The sequence below is a fragment of the Coregonus lavaretus genome (genome assembly GCF_964263955.1).
Source record: "Coregonus lavaretus genome assembly, chromosome: 24".
NCBI lineage: Eukaryota > Metazoa > Chordata > Actinopteri > Salmoniformes > Salmonidae > Coregonus > Coregonus lavaretus.
Window position 1 is genome coordinate 23,473,856 of NC_140011.1, and position 17,832 is coordinate 23,491,687.

At 41.0% G+C, this 17,832-nt stretch overlaps 1 protein-coding gene across 3 annotated transcripts; it reads right to left on the reverse strand.

Moving 5' to 3' along the window:
* Positions 1 to 493: 493 nt before the first annotated feature.
* Positions 494 to 10,080, reverse strand: LOC311099486 (T-box transcription factor TBX3-like). Of its 3 annotated transcripts, none has more exons than XM_084140183.1 (7): positions 9,051 to 10,080; positions 7,833 to 8,100; positions 7,125 to 7,271; positions 5,833 to 5,909; positions 5,063 to 5,220; positions 3,442 to 4,085; positions 494 to 2,372 (listed from the first exon to the last, which is right to left on the reverse strand). In XM_084140183.1, exons 1-7 carry the CDS (start codon positions 9,440 to 9,442, stop codon positions 1,932 to 1,934), a joined length of 2,127 nt encoding a protein of 708 aa, XP_083996309.1. In that variant the 5' UTR covers positions 9,443 to 10,080; the 3' UTR covers positions 494 to 1,931. The 3 variants fall into 3 exon arrangements, with proteins under 3 accessions (XP_083996309.1, XP_083996308.1, XP_083996307.1); XM_084140182.1 differs by having other exon boundaries at positions 7,818 to 8,100; XM_084140181.1 differs by having other exon boundaries at positions 7,125 to 7,289; positions 7,818 to 8,100.
* Between the last annotated feature and the right edge of the window lie 7,752 nt (positions 10,081 to 17,832).

A 17,832-nucleotide genomic window follows, 5' to 3' on the forward strand; every position in this document is an offset into this window, starting at 1 on the left:
CAGGTGAGCAATAGACAGAGCAATTTAGATACTTTGTGTCGTGTTTACTCCTATTCCCTAGCGCCACAGCAGTTACTTATTAACCATACATTATACAAATAAAGATATGAAGTTGTTAAACTCATGACTCGAGGCGCAAAGGAGAGGGCAATCAAGTTATTTTACATTCTTTAGGGTTCACGTTGGCCGAAATAATCAGTCAATAGGCTACTCAGCAGGTCTATAAAACACTCGCGCACAATGACTCGCTCTGGCGCGCTCTCGTGTCCAGGAAGGAATTCCAGGTATGATAGCTTGAGAGTTTGAGAGGATCTTAATAGCATTTCTCGACTTTTTCATCATAGTCTAAACGCCTCTATCTCCAAATGCTAAAGTGGACAAAGTGTGGCAACACAGATTTGGTTGGAGCAATTACATCACCTTGTATTTGTCCGTATAGTTTTACATAATATAGTTTACATAATCTAAAGAAACTGACACATGGAAACGTATGGAGACTGCATTTCAATATTTTATTGAAACTTTCAAGAACACATTGTTGATGTTGTAAACTACACAAAAATCGAATACAACATAACCCAATGACAACTTTAGAAACACAAAAGAAACCTTTCTATTTCAATAAGATGCTGCACTTTTACTATCAGGCTGCAATGTTTTAAACAGAAATTTCGTCTATTTTGACACACATGTTTGTTTTCTTTTGAGAGAAAATGATTCATAATTTTTAAAGCCGTTGGTGCAGTGTGCTTTCTTTTCATTCGTCTGAACAGTAGCACTTAACACACCGAGACAACAGGTAAAGGTACAATGGCACATGAGTGTGTCCGCTAAAATAACTAGCTCTGTGGATATTTGGGGTACAGGTAAATCCATATTCAGGGGGATATAAAAGGCAGATGGAAAAACAAGGATAATAGCCCACAAACTATCTTTACACAGGTATATCGACAATAAATTAAGGACAGATCCCTAAAAACAAACTACTCCGTTCTATTTACACGCAATATCAATATGAAATAATTACATAAATATTTGTATATATCATTATTTACATTAATAATCAATATTTCCTTTTCAATGTTATTTCAGATTCCCTTTGCCAGTTGGATACTTATGCTGTATTCGGCATGCGATTTTAGGACAGTCTCAGCCACTCGCACATGAAGTTTATAACCTCGGTTCTGTTTTGGCCTACTTCAAACAAGTGCCAGCATATGGATTTCCATAATCCTGTGTTTATAAATTGACATACAGAAAAATTCGTTCGTAAAATCAATAAGCGACGACCAATTGATTGAATCCTTAGCAAAAAGGGAGGGAGTGGAATATTTTTTTTCTCCAGATTGGTTTAAGATCAGCCTTAATCATGTTTTATCCTTATTCGTCATATTTCAATTCGGTGAAAATAAACCATAACAAAAGAGACGTATCTTTTTGTAGGGCATGCAAGTGTCACCTACCCTATGAGCATAATGATAGACTTCAAATAGTTATGCAATAAAACATCAAACACAACAGTCTATAATATAAAGGGAACTGAATTCAAATAATTATAACCAATTCAGAGTGCATATTAAATCAAACAAATTTCGTTACCTCAGCAACCTGACATAAAATAAACTTATAGGACACAGCAGCAACTTATCATTAGATCTGTGAGTATCATCCATGCCAACCTTTCAGTTTCAATACTTGTATGGTATTCAAATAACAGGACAAATTCAAAAGTGTTGTTTAATTTAACAAAAGAGAAATATAGCATACATTAGATGTGTAGGCTATATAACCAAAGTGCATTTCAAAATCTAAACTGTTCAATAGGTCCGTTTTCTAAACCCGCATTCGCTAGAAGGGTGTCGTCATACTCGTCCTCGTGGTACTTATCATCATTATCATCACAACAACAACAAAAACAACAACATTAGAATCTATGGGGACACGCTTCGTGGTCTGTCCTGTTTTGGATCGAGTCCGCTGACCAAGCGCTGAATGCTCTGCAACTCGTTAGTGGAATCTTTCTCAGAGCAAGTTTTTGGGGACAGGGAGACCGAGCCGGACGATATGGTGGACGACCGGCTGGTGACCTCCAAGGTGGAGTCCTGGGTGGCCGAGACGGGGCTCATGGCCATGCCATCCCCTTTCAGCTCGGTGGCGCTGCTTGCCATGGAGGGGATGGCGGTGGTGAGCAGAGTGCTATCCGGCACGCTCATAGGGATGGAGTAAGGGCTGTACCTGAGGCGGGGGCGCACTGCGTTCAGGAAAGGGTGTCGGTGGACAGAGGAGGAGGCTGCGGAAGAGGCTGCCGCGGCTGCTGCCATGTACGTGTAAGGGTAAGGGAACAGGCTCCCAAACGGAGACATGGCCAGACCCTGTGGAGAGAGGAGGGGAAGGATATAAGTATAACTATAGCCTATATAATATAATTCAACAGACGCTAGCTTTTACGCACCATAAAAACACAGCAAAACAGGAAAAATAGGCTACACTTTAATTTGTCGCAATGTACTTGACCCCTGTCTCTGTATATCTTGAATGCAGGTCATGTAGCGAGTGAGTGTGAATAATGAATACAGACACGTGAGCGATCATGGGAAATGTTATGTACTGTAGGCTACTTTCCCCTTTCTCATAAAGCGATTTACATGATTATGCTTTTCTGTGGCCTTGAGTGTAATGGTTTAGGCCTCATAATGACAGTGTGGTGTAGGGCCGAAGCCTATTACCAATACATGTCTAGAATTTATTCTTAAAACAAGCACAATATAAAGTTATATGCACACGTTAAAACGATGAAAACCTTCCGAGAATCAAATTGACAAAACATTTCGTTTTTCTAGTGTTAGGCGATATCTAGACCCACCACCATGTGATATCGTGTTTTATGCAGCTTTGCAAATAGTTCATGAATTGTTAATGCAAATACAAATTATTTATAGCCTATTGGCCTATGATGCTGTTCATTAAGTACAGAAAATAGCAATTTAGAAGGAATCATTTCTGCAACACGTTTTTTGAAAGTAGGCCTAGATAGTAAAACAGCAAATCTGTTATGTATTTCAGATAAGTTGTTTCCCCGAACCAGTGAAGCATTTAAAACATTCGCCATGTTCCTCTAAAACACAGACTTAATTCATGAGTTAATATCAACACTATAGCCTAAAACTATTGTTGCAACGCTTAGGTGGTCTCTGCCTAAATCCCAACATATGCCCCTGTATTGCCGTTTAACGCCATAAGGAAAAACCTATTAAAACGAAATGGAAATTAGCCTACACTATTTTTTTCTTACACCATGTTGACATTTACACATAAACTAATGGAGACGAGAACACCTGTGCTGACATATATAGTCCAGTAGGCTATATTAGTCAAAATGTAACGAAAAACGCGAGCACACAGGCATTACTGTACTGATGGTGGTAATAAAACAGGTTTTACCTGTGATGCCAAGACATGTTGCTGCAGATGAAAAGGCAGTCCATGAGCTCCCGTCAGGCTTTGCGAGGGTGACGCAATACTGGCCGTGTCCATGGTGCTAACCCCTCCGGAGGACACCGCTGCCAGTAAGGGGCCCATGCCCGCGGCCATATTCGAGAACGCGCCTCCCATGTTGAACTGACTGGGGTGCAAAAGAAAGGGATGCGCGCCGCCTAAGTGATTGAAAAACTGTTGTCCCGCCAAACCCGGTGGAAATCCAAAATGATGCATGTGACTCTGGCTTAAGTGTGGACTGCTGTCAGTTTGAACAGTCAAAGGCATGTAGCTCTCCTTGCTTATAGACCTGCACTCGTCCACTTTGGGCAGGTCCCCACTTGGACTCTTGCGGTCTTCTCCGGACCGAGTGGTGCTGGAGATAACCGTGATTGGGCTCTGTCGTGAGTCCGCCTGGCTTTTCTCAGGCCTGGCGCTTTCCCGAGACCGGCGGATAGAATCATTGACACCGAATTGATGGCCTTTAGTCGGGCTCGCCTCATGATCCTTCCCATCCTCCGTGGTGGTTGAGATCTTACTGGAGTCCGGCCCATCCTTTAGGTTGCCATCTTTGCTCTCATCGTCGCTGTCTTCATCACTCTCGCAAAAATCTATCAGGAATGAGTCAGAAGTTAGTGATAAATGAGGAATGATTATTCATTAATTGAGTTAATCAGTATTAATTTCGTTTTGAGTTTTATTCTTCAGATAGACCTATTAAATTATCATAGGCTAGGCTATAGGCTACGTGATGAGGGATGGACCTCATACGGTGATTACATTTTTCATGACTTTCGATGGCATAGGCCTACGATGTGGAAATATTAATTGACAACTAGATATATAATCAGTATAGGTCTTAATTAGCCTATATCTCACATTAACAAATAGGCCTAGTTTTTAATCCATGCTCTTTTGGAGGACGTTAGCCTAATGCGCGTTCTGCCTACACTTTCTTGCTAATCGTGGTAAGTAGGCCTAATATTATGGGGACTAATACTTATTCCATAATGTATTGGGCTACATTGAAATCCAGAGGCTACTCATTTAATTTTTTGATAAACCTTCAGCTTACTGATCACGTTCTCCAAATGTCCCTCGTTTTAACCGCGGTGATGGTGTGTCGTTCAGATAACAGGCATACATACATTTGTGACTATGCCTAGGCCTACATCTCGAGAGTTTTTAAAAATATTTTATTTTATTCTTTATCCAGTAGGCTATATAATTTTGGCAGATATATTACTCAATTGATTGCTAAATGCTTAGCATGAACATGAGATCCATCCTGTGAATGTGAATTACAAGAATTAGCCTACATAAACGTTATATAGTTTGTAGGTTATTGTTGGTGCTAGATAACGTTCAATAATTTGTAGTGCAATTATTCAACACAATAGGCCTACTGATATCGAAAGACATTCATCTGAATTCAAACTAAATCCAAAATGTAGCCTACTTATTGGAAAATATTTCTCTGCCCACTTTTTTACAAGCATAGGCTACTATGCTATGTGGGTCTGTGAGCTGTGAGATGCAGAAAGTAGCTCTAAGTCTTAATCCAAGCAGAGGCTCTGGGCTCAATTACCTTTCAGGTTGGGAGGCCCCACGGTAGACACCGCGGGAGACGAGGCCTGGCCGAAACACTTGAATGAGGCCTGCTCGCCAGAGGAGTCGTCGGACGTCCCGTTCTCTTTTTTCTGATGCTCCTCGTATGAGCGAATTGACTGCAGGGCCAGCTGTTTCCTACATTAGGCACACAGGTTATTAGTCATCACTACTATTCCTGTGTCAAAAACTAGCCAATAATTTATGTAGGCTACCATATATGCGTAGACGGCTAATATGCAAATTCACAGGCCTGCAATTAATTTTGAGGGCAGATTATGAAGATGCATTTTATCAATCAAGATATATGTCTGTTCGAAGAAATCTATCTATTCAAACCCACTGCAGACAACTAATAACTCACATACCAAACATTGTTCTTGATTACTGTTGTCAACATAGTTCAAGAAAAGTTTCTGAAGAGCTAACTATCAATAACGCTACACTATTTCTGGAGGAGTTTCGAAATTGCATTTTGCTCTTGCGATCTCTGCACTCTGAGAACCATAACAATGTAAATACAACATAATAAGCTATGTCTATTACCTTTTCCAACTCATAAATAAAACGTAAAAGACATAGTATAAATTTAGGTTGAAGGGATTGTCATAAAATGATTTCCCTTTGCAATTGCAAGGACTTTTTGGAATTCACTAACATCACTGTCAGACTTCGTGTCTATAAAATCTGACTATAGGAGTCGTAAAATTTTTGTAGCACACTAAGGGAATAGTTACTTCTACTCCTTACCTTTTCTCTCGTCTTCCATTGCCAGTGTCACGGAATCCTTTGGCAAAAGGATTATGGTCAATTTTCAATTGTGTAATCTGAAAAAATGAAAATCAAAGTTGTAAATATTCGTTAGGTTTTGTGGGGAAGTTTTCGTGGAAGTAAATTGAGTGACATTTCTCCTTGATTCTTTATTCATCATTTTTCATAAGCCTATGTCTGCACATAGCTCTCTATATGTTAACTCTTAAGTCCTAGGAAGTGGAATATTTCAAACAAAAATATATCTAATTGAGCCATCATCTGCATGGTTGGAAATTCTTTGATAATTGAATCTCAAACTAGTGATGAGACAAAGGTCTGATGCTATAAAAGGGGAATTTTTTTATTTTTAACACACACGCGCGCGCACACGCGCGCACACGCACACACACTCGCTCTCTCTCCAGCCAGGTCACCCGCTCTCACCCCTAACACTCAGAACCTCCCCCGCCCCCACTCCACCATTGCAGATATTTTACATCCATGTGCAATGCATAGTACTGTATGTCAACTCTCGCAGAGCTATCACATTATTTTCCCCCACTCACTTTTTCTCGCCTTCTACCCCTCCCATGCGGGCAGGATTGACAATATTCCTCCGCCCATGTGGCTGCCAAACATTTACTGCATTTTTGCTTGACCCAAGTGTCCAGAGGTAACACTTAGCTAACATTTCTCCCTTTTATCAAAGAGCCACCGTAAGATATGATTTTGATTAGCGGTGTGTCACATGTGGAATTAAATGTTACCACCAGCCCAGCCGGTTATAAACAAAATGCTCATTTTCTCTGACTAACTGCACATTCTGTTCCCCCTCTCTTTCTCTTTCTCACACTCTCCCTCCCTCCCTCCTTGCTTCTTTACTCTCTCTCTTTCTCTCTCTGTCTCTCTCTCGCACGCACCCACGCGTGCGCGCACGTGCACACACACACACACACAGTCTGGATCGTTGCCAACTTATTTCCATGTGATTAAATATAATTAAGATAACCTGTATAACATACATTCCTGAGAATTCTGACCCATTCTAGCCTAGTTTGCTTAGTATGAAACATGGCATGAGATGACGTTTACATGTATCGAACACGATAGTTTGTAGGCCCAACACTCAAACAAGACTAAACAAATATGACATATTTCATATTTTATGATGGCAAATGGCGCAGTGCTATTGGCTATATAAACTATTTGACAAAAAAGTATGCAAAATAAGTATCCAACTATTTAATGTATTTCATGAAAATAAACGAATAAAGTGTAATTCTCCCTACCTTGTCATTTTGATACGCCGTTACTGCAATGAAATCCGTTTCAGGAAAAACGTAAGTCCTGAACGTGCTATAGGGGAGTTTGAGAATGTCGTTGGCTCTCACGATGTGAAATCTGGGCTGATATTTGTGCATGGAGTTCAGGATGGTCTGGAACAGTAAAGAATTCTAGATTTAAAAAAGATAAGCACACACTGATTTCTGCCTTTTGATGAAGATAAGTCATTTGATGTAGTCCTCAATCGTAGTTCAGGCCTACTTGGTAAAATGGAATGTATTAGAACATTCTCCTCAATTTCTCTCACCAACAGTGCATTTACCCACCCCAATTTTTTTTAAAAAAATAAATAAATAAAAATAATAATAATAATAATAATAATAATAATAATAATAATATAAGCAGTAGAATTACCACATAGCTTGACATGATATAAAAGTTGGGAAAACATGTTGCAGTGAAAATATTAAGACCTCATGTTGGACACAAACCTATTCAATTGAAATGAGGCCTGTATATTTTGGTGAAGCCTTCTCAGCCCTCGGCCAGACATGGCCACAGAGAAGCAACGTCAATGGGGTTATAATTATTTGGCTAATAATAATAATACGTCTGATAATAGCCTACGAATAACAATCATGATAACAATAATACATGGCAGAAATGTTTATAAGCATGCAAATAAGAAAAAAACATACATTAGATGAACTTACAAATCCATGCTTGTCGGAGATGTTATTCGTCAGCTTGAGTTTGTGAAAGTTTACGACTTTTGACATCCACTGCTCGCCAGTAGCCGGACTGTCCGGGTGAATGTACATCCTCTTTGGCATTTCGGGGTCGGCCTTCCCTGCCACCATCCAACGTGAGTTGTGAAATTTATACCTGCAGTCATCCGCTGCAACAATATCCATCAACAGAATGTACTTTGCTTTCTTGTCCAAGCCAGTGCATCTCACTTTGAACGGAGGGAACATTCGCCTGTGAAATGGAATAAGAAAATCACTTAAAAACAGTAAACTAGCCTACTTGACACTGTGACAGAATATTGATAGCCTATACATATATGGAGCAGCCATATTTGCATTGCTATTATACTATCTAGGATAATGACAATGTTACATACTGTTAATACAAAATTATTGCAAATATTAGGCTACATTTATTTTTAGGCCTATAGCATACGTATATGCGTCAGCCACAAGATTGAATGTATGCAGAACTTATTCTATCAAACAGAGGTAGGCCTTCCTACACCTATGCCATACAATTATCTGCCGCCTATAAAAAATAAAAAATGGCATAACATGTACAGCACGCATTGTGTAACTGTATTTTTACGGCAGGTAATCGTTTGTTTTGTTAATAACATTTGTTAGATACACGTTCTATCATAACATATAGGCCTACATGTTTCAGTTTTATAGCCTAGTATTTTGTCCGAACTTTACATCTTCAAACTACAGATATTTTTTTGTAGTAGCGTAGGCCTACATTTTAGAATCGCTCACTGTTTCATGTTTTCATATTCACCACGTGTCATAAGATGTTCCAAGTTAAAATGTTACAGCCTTATGTGTTGTATATTTTATAGTTTGGGTTGGGCTTTATTTTATCTCGTGTTGAGATTACATTCCCATGCAATGTGTCTGTGACCATACAGATTCTGTCGATAGGACAGTTAGGCTATAGTCATATTCAGCTGATTTACACAAATATAACCATGAGAAATGAACCAGTTTGAAATTAAAATGTTGACCACGATTCCCGGAGGTCCAGTTCCAAGCACACATCAATAAATTCATTCCTTCTATTGGAATGCCATCGTATTGATGATCAGAATGATCTTCATAATAACAAAATGCAGACTAATGTTATTCAGCTACAGAACATAAATATGTCATATTATAATACATAAAAGTTGATCTTACCTTCCGGATTTCGTGATAACCATTTCAGTGCCTCGCTTGTGGAAAGTTTCCCAAAGTTCCTTCGCTTCCAGGTGAACTTTCGGGTCGTCTTCGACCTCTTCTTCAGGCTCCAGGGTCTTCAGAGGCCTCAGATGGGCTGCGGCTGCCTGGTGCCCAAGCGATGAGAAGTGGAGGCCGGACTCGGCGGCGCCCATCAGCTGGTCCATGATAGGCTTTCCCAGGGCGCCCGGGAGAGAGAGGGAGCCGTTGTGAGGTAGCGCCAGAGCCGGAAAAAAGGGAGGCTGGTGACCCAACATTGCACTCATGGCAAATTCCGGACCCCGGTGAGGTAAAAACGGATGGTATGCCATACTCGTTCCTTGTATGACTGGATCTCTCATCAGGAAGCTCATCCAAGTCCAGGCAGGTACCAAATATATGGATTTATTTAGTTGAATACTATAGTCAGTCTATGCAGCCTTCTTGAAGAGCAAAACTTGTTGAGTCTTGAGAAATCTACTGTCACCACTGCAGAAATAAGCATCCACTTATTTTCGACTGGGCGGTGTGAATTTTCTTTACTGTCGTTCGCTAAGTTCCAACAGAGTATCTGCAATGAGAAATGACAATACGCACTCCATTAATCTTCAGTTGTGATGAGATAAAGATTTTCTTCCGAGAACACTTTTCTATGCGTTGTCTTGCGAAAATTTTCGAATTGAACCAACAAGGGTGAGTCACTACGTTTTAATTGACTGTTGCGTTCTTTTCTTGATGTTGTTTATAATATCCGCATCCCTTTTAAAATGAATTCGCTCTCATTGGCTTCAGTCCTGCTGCAAAAGCAATGTGTTGAAATATTTCGATAGCGTGGAACAATTCCTCTGTCTTTACTTGTTCCACACATGCACCCTCACACGCACGCACACTATTTCTTCCTCTCTCTTTCACACACACACACATTTCAGTAAAAACGTATGCGGAGAAAGGAGTCCGTTGACTGCAGAGAGGTGGTAAGGTCCCAGCACCAAGATATTACTAGCGCTTCTGTGCCCCATAGGCTTGAAACTATATGGATGTGTTGCATGTTACGAGAAGCTGGGCTCTGTTGATTGGCTCTTTGACGCTTTCTGACCAATTGTGTGGCTTCGTAGGCGTGGTTTTAACAGGTCCGGTGGAGGGGACAGAATTCAGTCTTATAAAAAGGTGTTTGGAACTCAACGCTGCGGTGAAACAAAACTGCCTCAGTCAATGTTGTGTGAATATGTCAACATCATCAGAACTAGTGCGATCCGTCGGTCTGTGGAACCCTGGAAGGAAAAGTAGCCCGAGTCTCAGTTGCTTTGTCCATAAGAAATGACTGTCTCGTGTGCAGAGCGGCAGGGCTGGCCCTGTCATCAAAACATTGACTACATTTTAGTGTGAAATCATGGACGCTTTAATATGTAGGCTATATGGAATTAATAATTATACACAATTTATCTTCAATGTCATTGATTTGATCATTTGGAATTTATTTCATGATCAGAAATCGTCCGTTGTCTGTTGTTCTCCGTTGTAGTGGTCTAGGCTACATACAACACCGGAAAGGAATGTTTGGCAACATGCAAGCTACCATTATCAGCACCGTATTTGTGAAAAATTATAGTGAATTTTAACCGGTTGTCACGCGACGACCCGGTGATCAGTTAGCCTATAGCCTACAATGTTAATAATATGACAATAAGATAAAGAAATTAGGATCATGTGGATGTTTGCTGACACTTTATTATTGCATATAATCTTTCTTGTTGATTTAATCCCTCTCATCGTCCAGCCTTTGAAACAATCAATCGGCAATGTAGCCTACAGTGATGCGTTTGATAGCCAATTTTGACTGGACTTTAACTCTCCGAATTACAGTATTCATTTTACCTTGAATGTGAAGAGATGACAGGGTGATTCGGTGTGCTGAATGCATGGCGCCTGCCGTGTGTGGTTATGTCAATGGATAATATTGCCTCACGCACTATAGAGCAGGTTAACATGAATAAACCGACAATACAACTCTCTCTCTCTCTCTCTCTCTCTCTCTCTCTCTCTCTCTCTCTCTCTCTCTCTCTCTCTCTCTCTCTCTCTGTCTCTCTTTCTCTCAAACACACACACGCCCCCCCTCTCCCTCTCTTTCTCCCTGTCCTCATGAGAGAATAGCCTATGCATGCTGCTCATTGTGTGTGATTGCCTAGTTATCGCCACGCAATTTTGCCATATGCTTTCATAGAGATCCAGAGGGCTGTCGAATGTCCCTGCTCACGGAATTACAGTAGGCCTATACATTTTGTATCTGGTAGGCCCAGTTCCTAATGGTACATTCCCCGTTAAGGGACTGTAGCATATTTACATTTACCATAAACATTTGCCTAATTTACATTATTATATGTCGGAATTGGTGAACTGCTAGGCCTATAGCAGCTATAATTAACTACCATTAACCTGATATAACATGCAGTCTAATAAAATAACATTTCGAAAATACAACCCCACTAAAAACATTGTTGGTGGTGATAATATGGTGGTGATCACATATCAAGAGGGGCATTCAAGGGACATTACACACATTACACGCAAGTCTAGACAATGGCACCAGCCACATACTATATTTAAGGATTAATTTAGGCCCTACAAGTAAACTACAGCGGGAGTTGGCGGTGGTCAGCCATATTGACCAATAACTTCCCACGGGCCAAAAACTGGTTGAATAAACGTTGTATCCACATCATTTCAACAACAAAATCAATGTGATGACGTTGAATCAATGTGGAAAATTGTTTGGATTTGCAAAAAATCATGAATGTAAGGGGTTTTCATACCCAGATTGCAACCTAAGTCCAATGACATTGTACATGTTTTTGTTGATTTCACATTGAATTCACGTTAGTTGAATACACAACCAAATGTAAATCAAAACTAGACATTGAACTGATGTCTGTGACCAGTGGGTTCCCATCCAATCATAGTCCTACAAGGTTGAACTATAGGGACTTGTCAATCTTCTGAGCTATGATTTTGAACTACTATCTACTCTTTCATTCAGAAAAGTGCTTTATCCTTTGCTACCAAAACAATTGTTAGTGGGGAAACTCACCTATTGATACTGTCAATTTGACTGAGCAATCTAAGATGACTGCAGGCTGGTGACATGGTGCTTTGAGTAGGCTATTTGATAGGATGAGTGCATGGGTAGTTGCATGAACCACTATCTGTCTGTACTGTACTGCATAAATATATCTGAATGCCCCTACCCAACAGTCTTACCAAGTCCTGATAACAGGAGAGGTGTTATCCCTAGGGTTATCCTCATTTTCAGTTCGTAAACTAGTTTCCTTGGGTTGAATTAATGAAGTTTATCTTTAACATTTGCATGCACTTATTAGGGATAACCAGTTTGCAGTTCCACTGTCCAGTTCTCCAGACTTTATGTGTGAGTGTAGCTTAGTTATTGTCAATAGAGTGACAGCCTGTGTGCTCTCTTTTGTCAGCTGCTACAGTATGTCAGAGCAGGGAAACTGTCCCCAAGCTATCCTGTGTGTCTCTATGCCTAATTAGGGGAGGGCAGCATAGATTGTGTATTGTAAGGTGTCAATATTTATTGATATTTGCTGGGGTAACAAATGAGATAACCGCTGACACAATAGGCTTAATTACAATTTAGCATTGATAACACTATAGGCCTATGGAACGATGGCTAAGTCTTCCCTCCAGTCACCTTAGCCTGAGCATGGGTGTTCACTTAAAATGGCAGATAGTCCTTTAGTCTCCTTTGTGTGTGTGTGAGGTCAGGCCTGTGCCGATTACATGCTTATTCTTCTTTAAACACTCACACCTATTAGCAGCACATTTTAGTTCAGTGGAAGGTGTCAACAAATAGAAAGCACCCTTTCATTCGCTGTGGCCACCAGGCTTAATTAGCTAAGCAACCCTGAGAGAACGGTCAATACACTATATAAAGTTTTACAGGGTTAGGGCTCTCAGGGACTCCAAGTGGCAATAAAACTGCAGACCTGACACAACTGATTGATGAGGCGGGGCTGTCAATGTTTTTATATCTACAGTGATAATGTATATCAAAATCAAAAAGCTATATATTTGTCTAGACAGGCTCCAAAATCCCATTCTGTCTGCCTCTGTTTGTTTCCTGGCGGTGTAGTGTATAGGGACAATAAGCAGTTTGAACCTGTTACATGCAGAGGTCAGTTGTCTGTATGCTCCTCCATACTGTTTATCAATGGTGTGTTTGCTATAGTATAGTCATATACATTGATGTTTAAGTATATATTTTGAGAAAGTAACTGTTTTCGTTTCAAGAGATTGCGTCAATGTCATGTTTAGGCTACATGTTTATCTATTTATCAATGTTTATCTCTTTATGTTGGTCAAAGTAATGCCCATAAACTATCAAGTAGTGTCTTCTCTCACTGGATACACACTCAGTCCTTTCCCTAAGTTATCAGTACAGTCAGCAAAAGTTAAGATGGGAAATAAGTTAGTAATACCTATAGAGACTAGAGCTATAGCTCATTGGATCAATATGATGTGTATTGCTTGTATGTTTATTAAGTCAAACTTCTTAGACTCTCTCAGAATGGATCATGGGGCTGCCAGTGTTGAATTTTTGCTCCCATGTTTATTTGCAGATTGTAAATGATAAATGGGGTCAGACATCATGGCACCAGCTGAGAGTGGAGGACATTGTTGTTGTTTTGGGTATTTAGACACAACTAGACGCGATAGGGAGGGGAAGCATCACAAGGTTAGTCAGTTAAGTTGCGCAATACTTGAAATTAATATGCATCCAATATACATTTGTTGTACCTGTTCTTTAGGTATTGCAATGACAACATAGTAAACATGTACTATTTACCCCATAGATGTAAGTAATATCACTGTTTTCAAAATGATTCATGTGGACTATTGGTCCAAATACAGAGATTGTGAAATGCACTTTCCAAAATCAGCTCCATGCTGGAAGTCTGCTTGAAGCATGAAAAACTCTCACCTGTCGATGATTCTGGCCTGTCAGTCATTTTTATGCAAGTCAACAAACCAATCAGAGTGCAAATAAATATTTGTACTGTTTTGTTGTAGTTATTACCTGAATATAAGCAGTTTAGTTTACTCAATAAATTCTGCTCAAAACGATGCCCATCATTATGATAGGAGCAGTCGAAACTGTGCTTCCAGACAGGAACCCTGACCCCTTGATTGAAACAAACAATTCTGAAAAACAACCTGCAATAGAGCATGCTGGGACATATCATAATGATGGGCGTAGTTTTGAGCAGAATTTATTGAGTAAACAAACTTTAACACAACTCAAATTCTTGTCCTTTTGAAGTCCACTCAACTCACATAATAACGCTTATTAAGCAATTGGTTAAGTTGGCTTTTTTACAGCGTATGAGAGGTTGTAATAGAAATGTCTGGCAGCATTTACTTATATTGAGGCAACATTACAAGAGCATGAACCCAGTAACTGCTTACTAAACCACTTATATTCAGGTAATAACTACAACAAAACAGTACAGCCATTTATTTGCACTCTGATTGGTTTGCAGTCATGGTGAAATACAAGCAGTGAAAAGATTAGACTATAGTCATATCTGCAGGAATACCCCAATAATACTGCGATGTACAATGGAACTTAATGCAGTGGATTGAGGGAACAGTGTCTACAGACGCTAGTAGGCTATACTCCCTGTTTGCTGTGCAGTAGATGCCAGTGGTAAATGCCTCAGATGTGGGCCATGTGTGAAACTCCTTATTTTGCCTTATTTGCCACCACTCACCAGCTGTTGGGCACAACTCAGATACTTTATCTTTCTACTGAAAAGGTTGCACGTATTGATATAATCCCATTTAAACCCCCTAAGGTCGCCCCTGAGGAAATCAAATTAGCATAATACAAAAATCCCCATAAAAATCAGTCAGTTTAAGCTAGAGATATCTGTTTTTGTATTGGATGTATCTCGTCTCAATCCACCGCATCCGCATCTTCGGTGAAAGGTGACAGAGCTAGAGCTGTGTTTGTCAGACCATGAGACATCCCGAGAATCGAAAATCGGTCTTCTCACAAAATCGTCGGTAGTGTCCGAACGGTTTGGCCTACAAACTATTATGCCCCATTATGGAAAGATGAGACTCTGACGAATACGATGGTGTTCACAAGTGTCAGGAGACTCGTCTGAAGTCGGTACCGCCGATATGCCAACTTCTGTCTGTAGCGTCCGAACCGTTTGGGCTACACACTAAGACTCTCACGAACATGTACATGTCGATTGTTTTGCTCTAGGACGCCCACAGGCTTCACAAGACTTGTCTGAAGGTCCCCAGGTACCAGTTGAAAAAATTAATGGAAGTACAGTACCAGACAAAAGTTTGGACACACCTACTCATTCAAGGGTTTTTCTTTATTTTGACTATTTTCTACATTGTAGAATAATAGTGAAGACATCAAAACTATGAAATAACACATATGGAATCATTTAGTAACCAAAAAAGTGTTAAACAAAATAAATATATTTTATATTTGAGATTCTTCAAATAGCCACCCTTTGCCTTGATGACAGCTTTGCACACTCTTGACATTCTCTCAACCAGCTTCACCTGGAATGCTTTTCCAACAGTCTTGAAGGAGTTCCCACATATGCTGAGCACTTGTTGGCTGCTTTCCTTCACTCTGCCGTCCGACTCATCCCAAACCATCTCAATTGGGTTGAGGTCGGGGGATTGCGGAGGCCAGGTCATCTGATGCAGCACTCCATCACTCTCCTTCTTGGTAAAATAGCCCTTACACAGCCTGGAGGTGTGTTGGGTCAATGTCCTGTTGAAAAACAAATGATAGTCCCACAAAGCCCAAACCAGATGGGATGGCGTATCGCTGCAGAATGCTGTGGTAGTCACGCTGGTTAAATGTGCCTTGAATTCTAAATAGATCACAGACAGTGTCACCAGCAAAGCACCCCCACACCATAACACCTCCTCCTCCATGCTTTACGGTGGGAACTACACATGCGGAGATCATCCGTTCACCCACACCGCGTCTCACAAACACACAGCGGTTGTAACCAAAAATCTCCAGTTTGAACTCCAGACCAAAGGACACATTTCCACTGGTCTAATGTCCATTGCTCGTGTTTCTTGGCCCAAGCTAGTCTCTTCTCCTTATTGGTGTCCTTTAGTAGTGGTTTCTTTGCAGCAATTTGACCAAGAAGGCCTGATTCACATAGTTCCCTCTGAACAGTTGATGTTGAGATGTGTCTGTGACTTGAACTCTGTGAAGCATTTATTTGGGCTGCAATTTCTGAGGCTGGTAACTCTAATGAACGTATCCTCTGCAGCAGAGGTAACTCTGGGTCTTCCATTCCTGTGGCGGTCCTCATGAGAGCCAATTTCATCATAACGCTTGGTGGTTTTTGCGACTGCACTTGAAGAAACGTTCAACGTTCTTGAAATGTTCCATATTGACTGACCTTCATGTCTTAAAGTAATGATGGACTGTCATTTATCTTTGCTTACTTGAGCTGTTCTTGCCATAATATGTTATTTTACCAAATAGGGCTATCTTCTGTATACCCCCCTACCTTGTCACAACACAACTGATTGGCTCAAACGCATTAAGAAGGAAAGAAATTCCACAAATTAACTTTTAAGAAGGCACACCTGTTAAATGAAATGCATTCCAGGTGACTACCTCATGAAGCTGGTTGAGAGATTGCCAAGAGTGTGCAAAGCTGTCATCAAGGCAAAGGGTGGCTATTTGAAGAATCTCAAATATTAGTAATATTAGTATAGTAAAAATAAAGAAAAACCCTTGAATGAGTAGGTGTGTCCAAACTTTTGACTGGTAGTTGTCACGGTTTCGGCCGAGGCTGCTCCTCCTCCTTGCTCGGGCAGGCTTCGGCGGTCGTCGTCTCCGGAGTACTAGCTGCAACGGTTGGATGTTTTCGATGTTCGTTTGGTTTTGTCCAGTTGTTGTGCACCTGTTCCCTGTTAGTATGATTATGTACTCTATATATTGTTCCATGTGTTTGTCATGTGTTGTGTGTAATTGTTTTCCTGTCGTTTGGTGCAGTGCTGTTTGCTAGACTCTCTTTGTTTTACCGTCGCACTATTGTTCGTGCGCAGTTCGGTTTGGGAGTATTTTACGCACTGTGGAGTATGTTTCGCCTCCGGGTTGTTTGAACCGTGTTATGATTTTGGATTTTCTAGTAAAGTCTGGATTTACTGAGCTCCTGTGTCCTGCTATTGATTCGCACCACATCCGCATCAGAGAACGTGACAGAATTACACACCATATATGGAATCAGCAGGAGCAGCAGCACCTGGGTCGCTTGAGGAGCATGTCCGCGGCCAGGATGACCAGATCCGACAACTGGGGACTGCTCTGCAGGATGTCATCAACACCCTGCACCTTTTGGAGTCCAGAGGGGTACCCACACCTCCACCTACCTTACCACCACCATCGGTCGGTCCGCCCGTCCCAGGCCCGGAACCCAGTGGGATTCGGCTCTCACTCCCGAGGGCGTATGACGGTACAGCTGCCGGGTGTCAGCGGTTCCTCCTGCAGGTGGAGCTCTACCTAGCCACTGTACACCCTTTGCCCTCGGGACACGAGAGCGTTTCCGCCCTCATCTCCTGTCTCACGGGCAAGGCATTGGAATGGGCCAACGCCGAGTGGAGGAGGATAGACGCCACCACCATCTCCTACGCGGAGTTCTCCCGTCGCTTCAAGGCCGTGTTCGACCATCCACCAGAGGGCAAAGCG

Coding starts and splice junctions, on each gene's coding strand:
- LOC311099486 (XM_084140181.1), bottom strand. CDS start 9,442: ATGAGCTTCCTGATGAGAGATCCAGTCATACAAGGAACGAGTATGGCA. Junction 5,221..5,832: donor AATGGAAGACGAGAGAAAAG/GTAAGGAGTAGA, acceptor TGCCTAATGTAG/GAAACAGCTGGCCCTGCAGT. Junction 2,373..3,441: donor AACATGTCTTGGCATCACAG/GTAAAACCTGTT, acceptor CTCTCTCCACAG/GGTCTGGCCATGTCTCCGTT.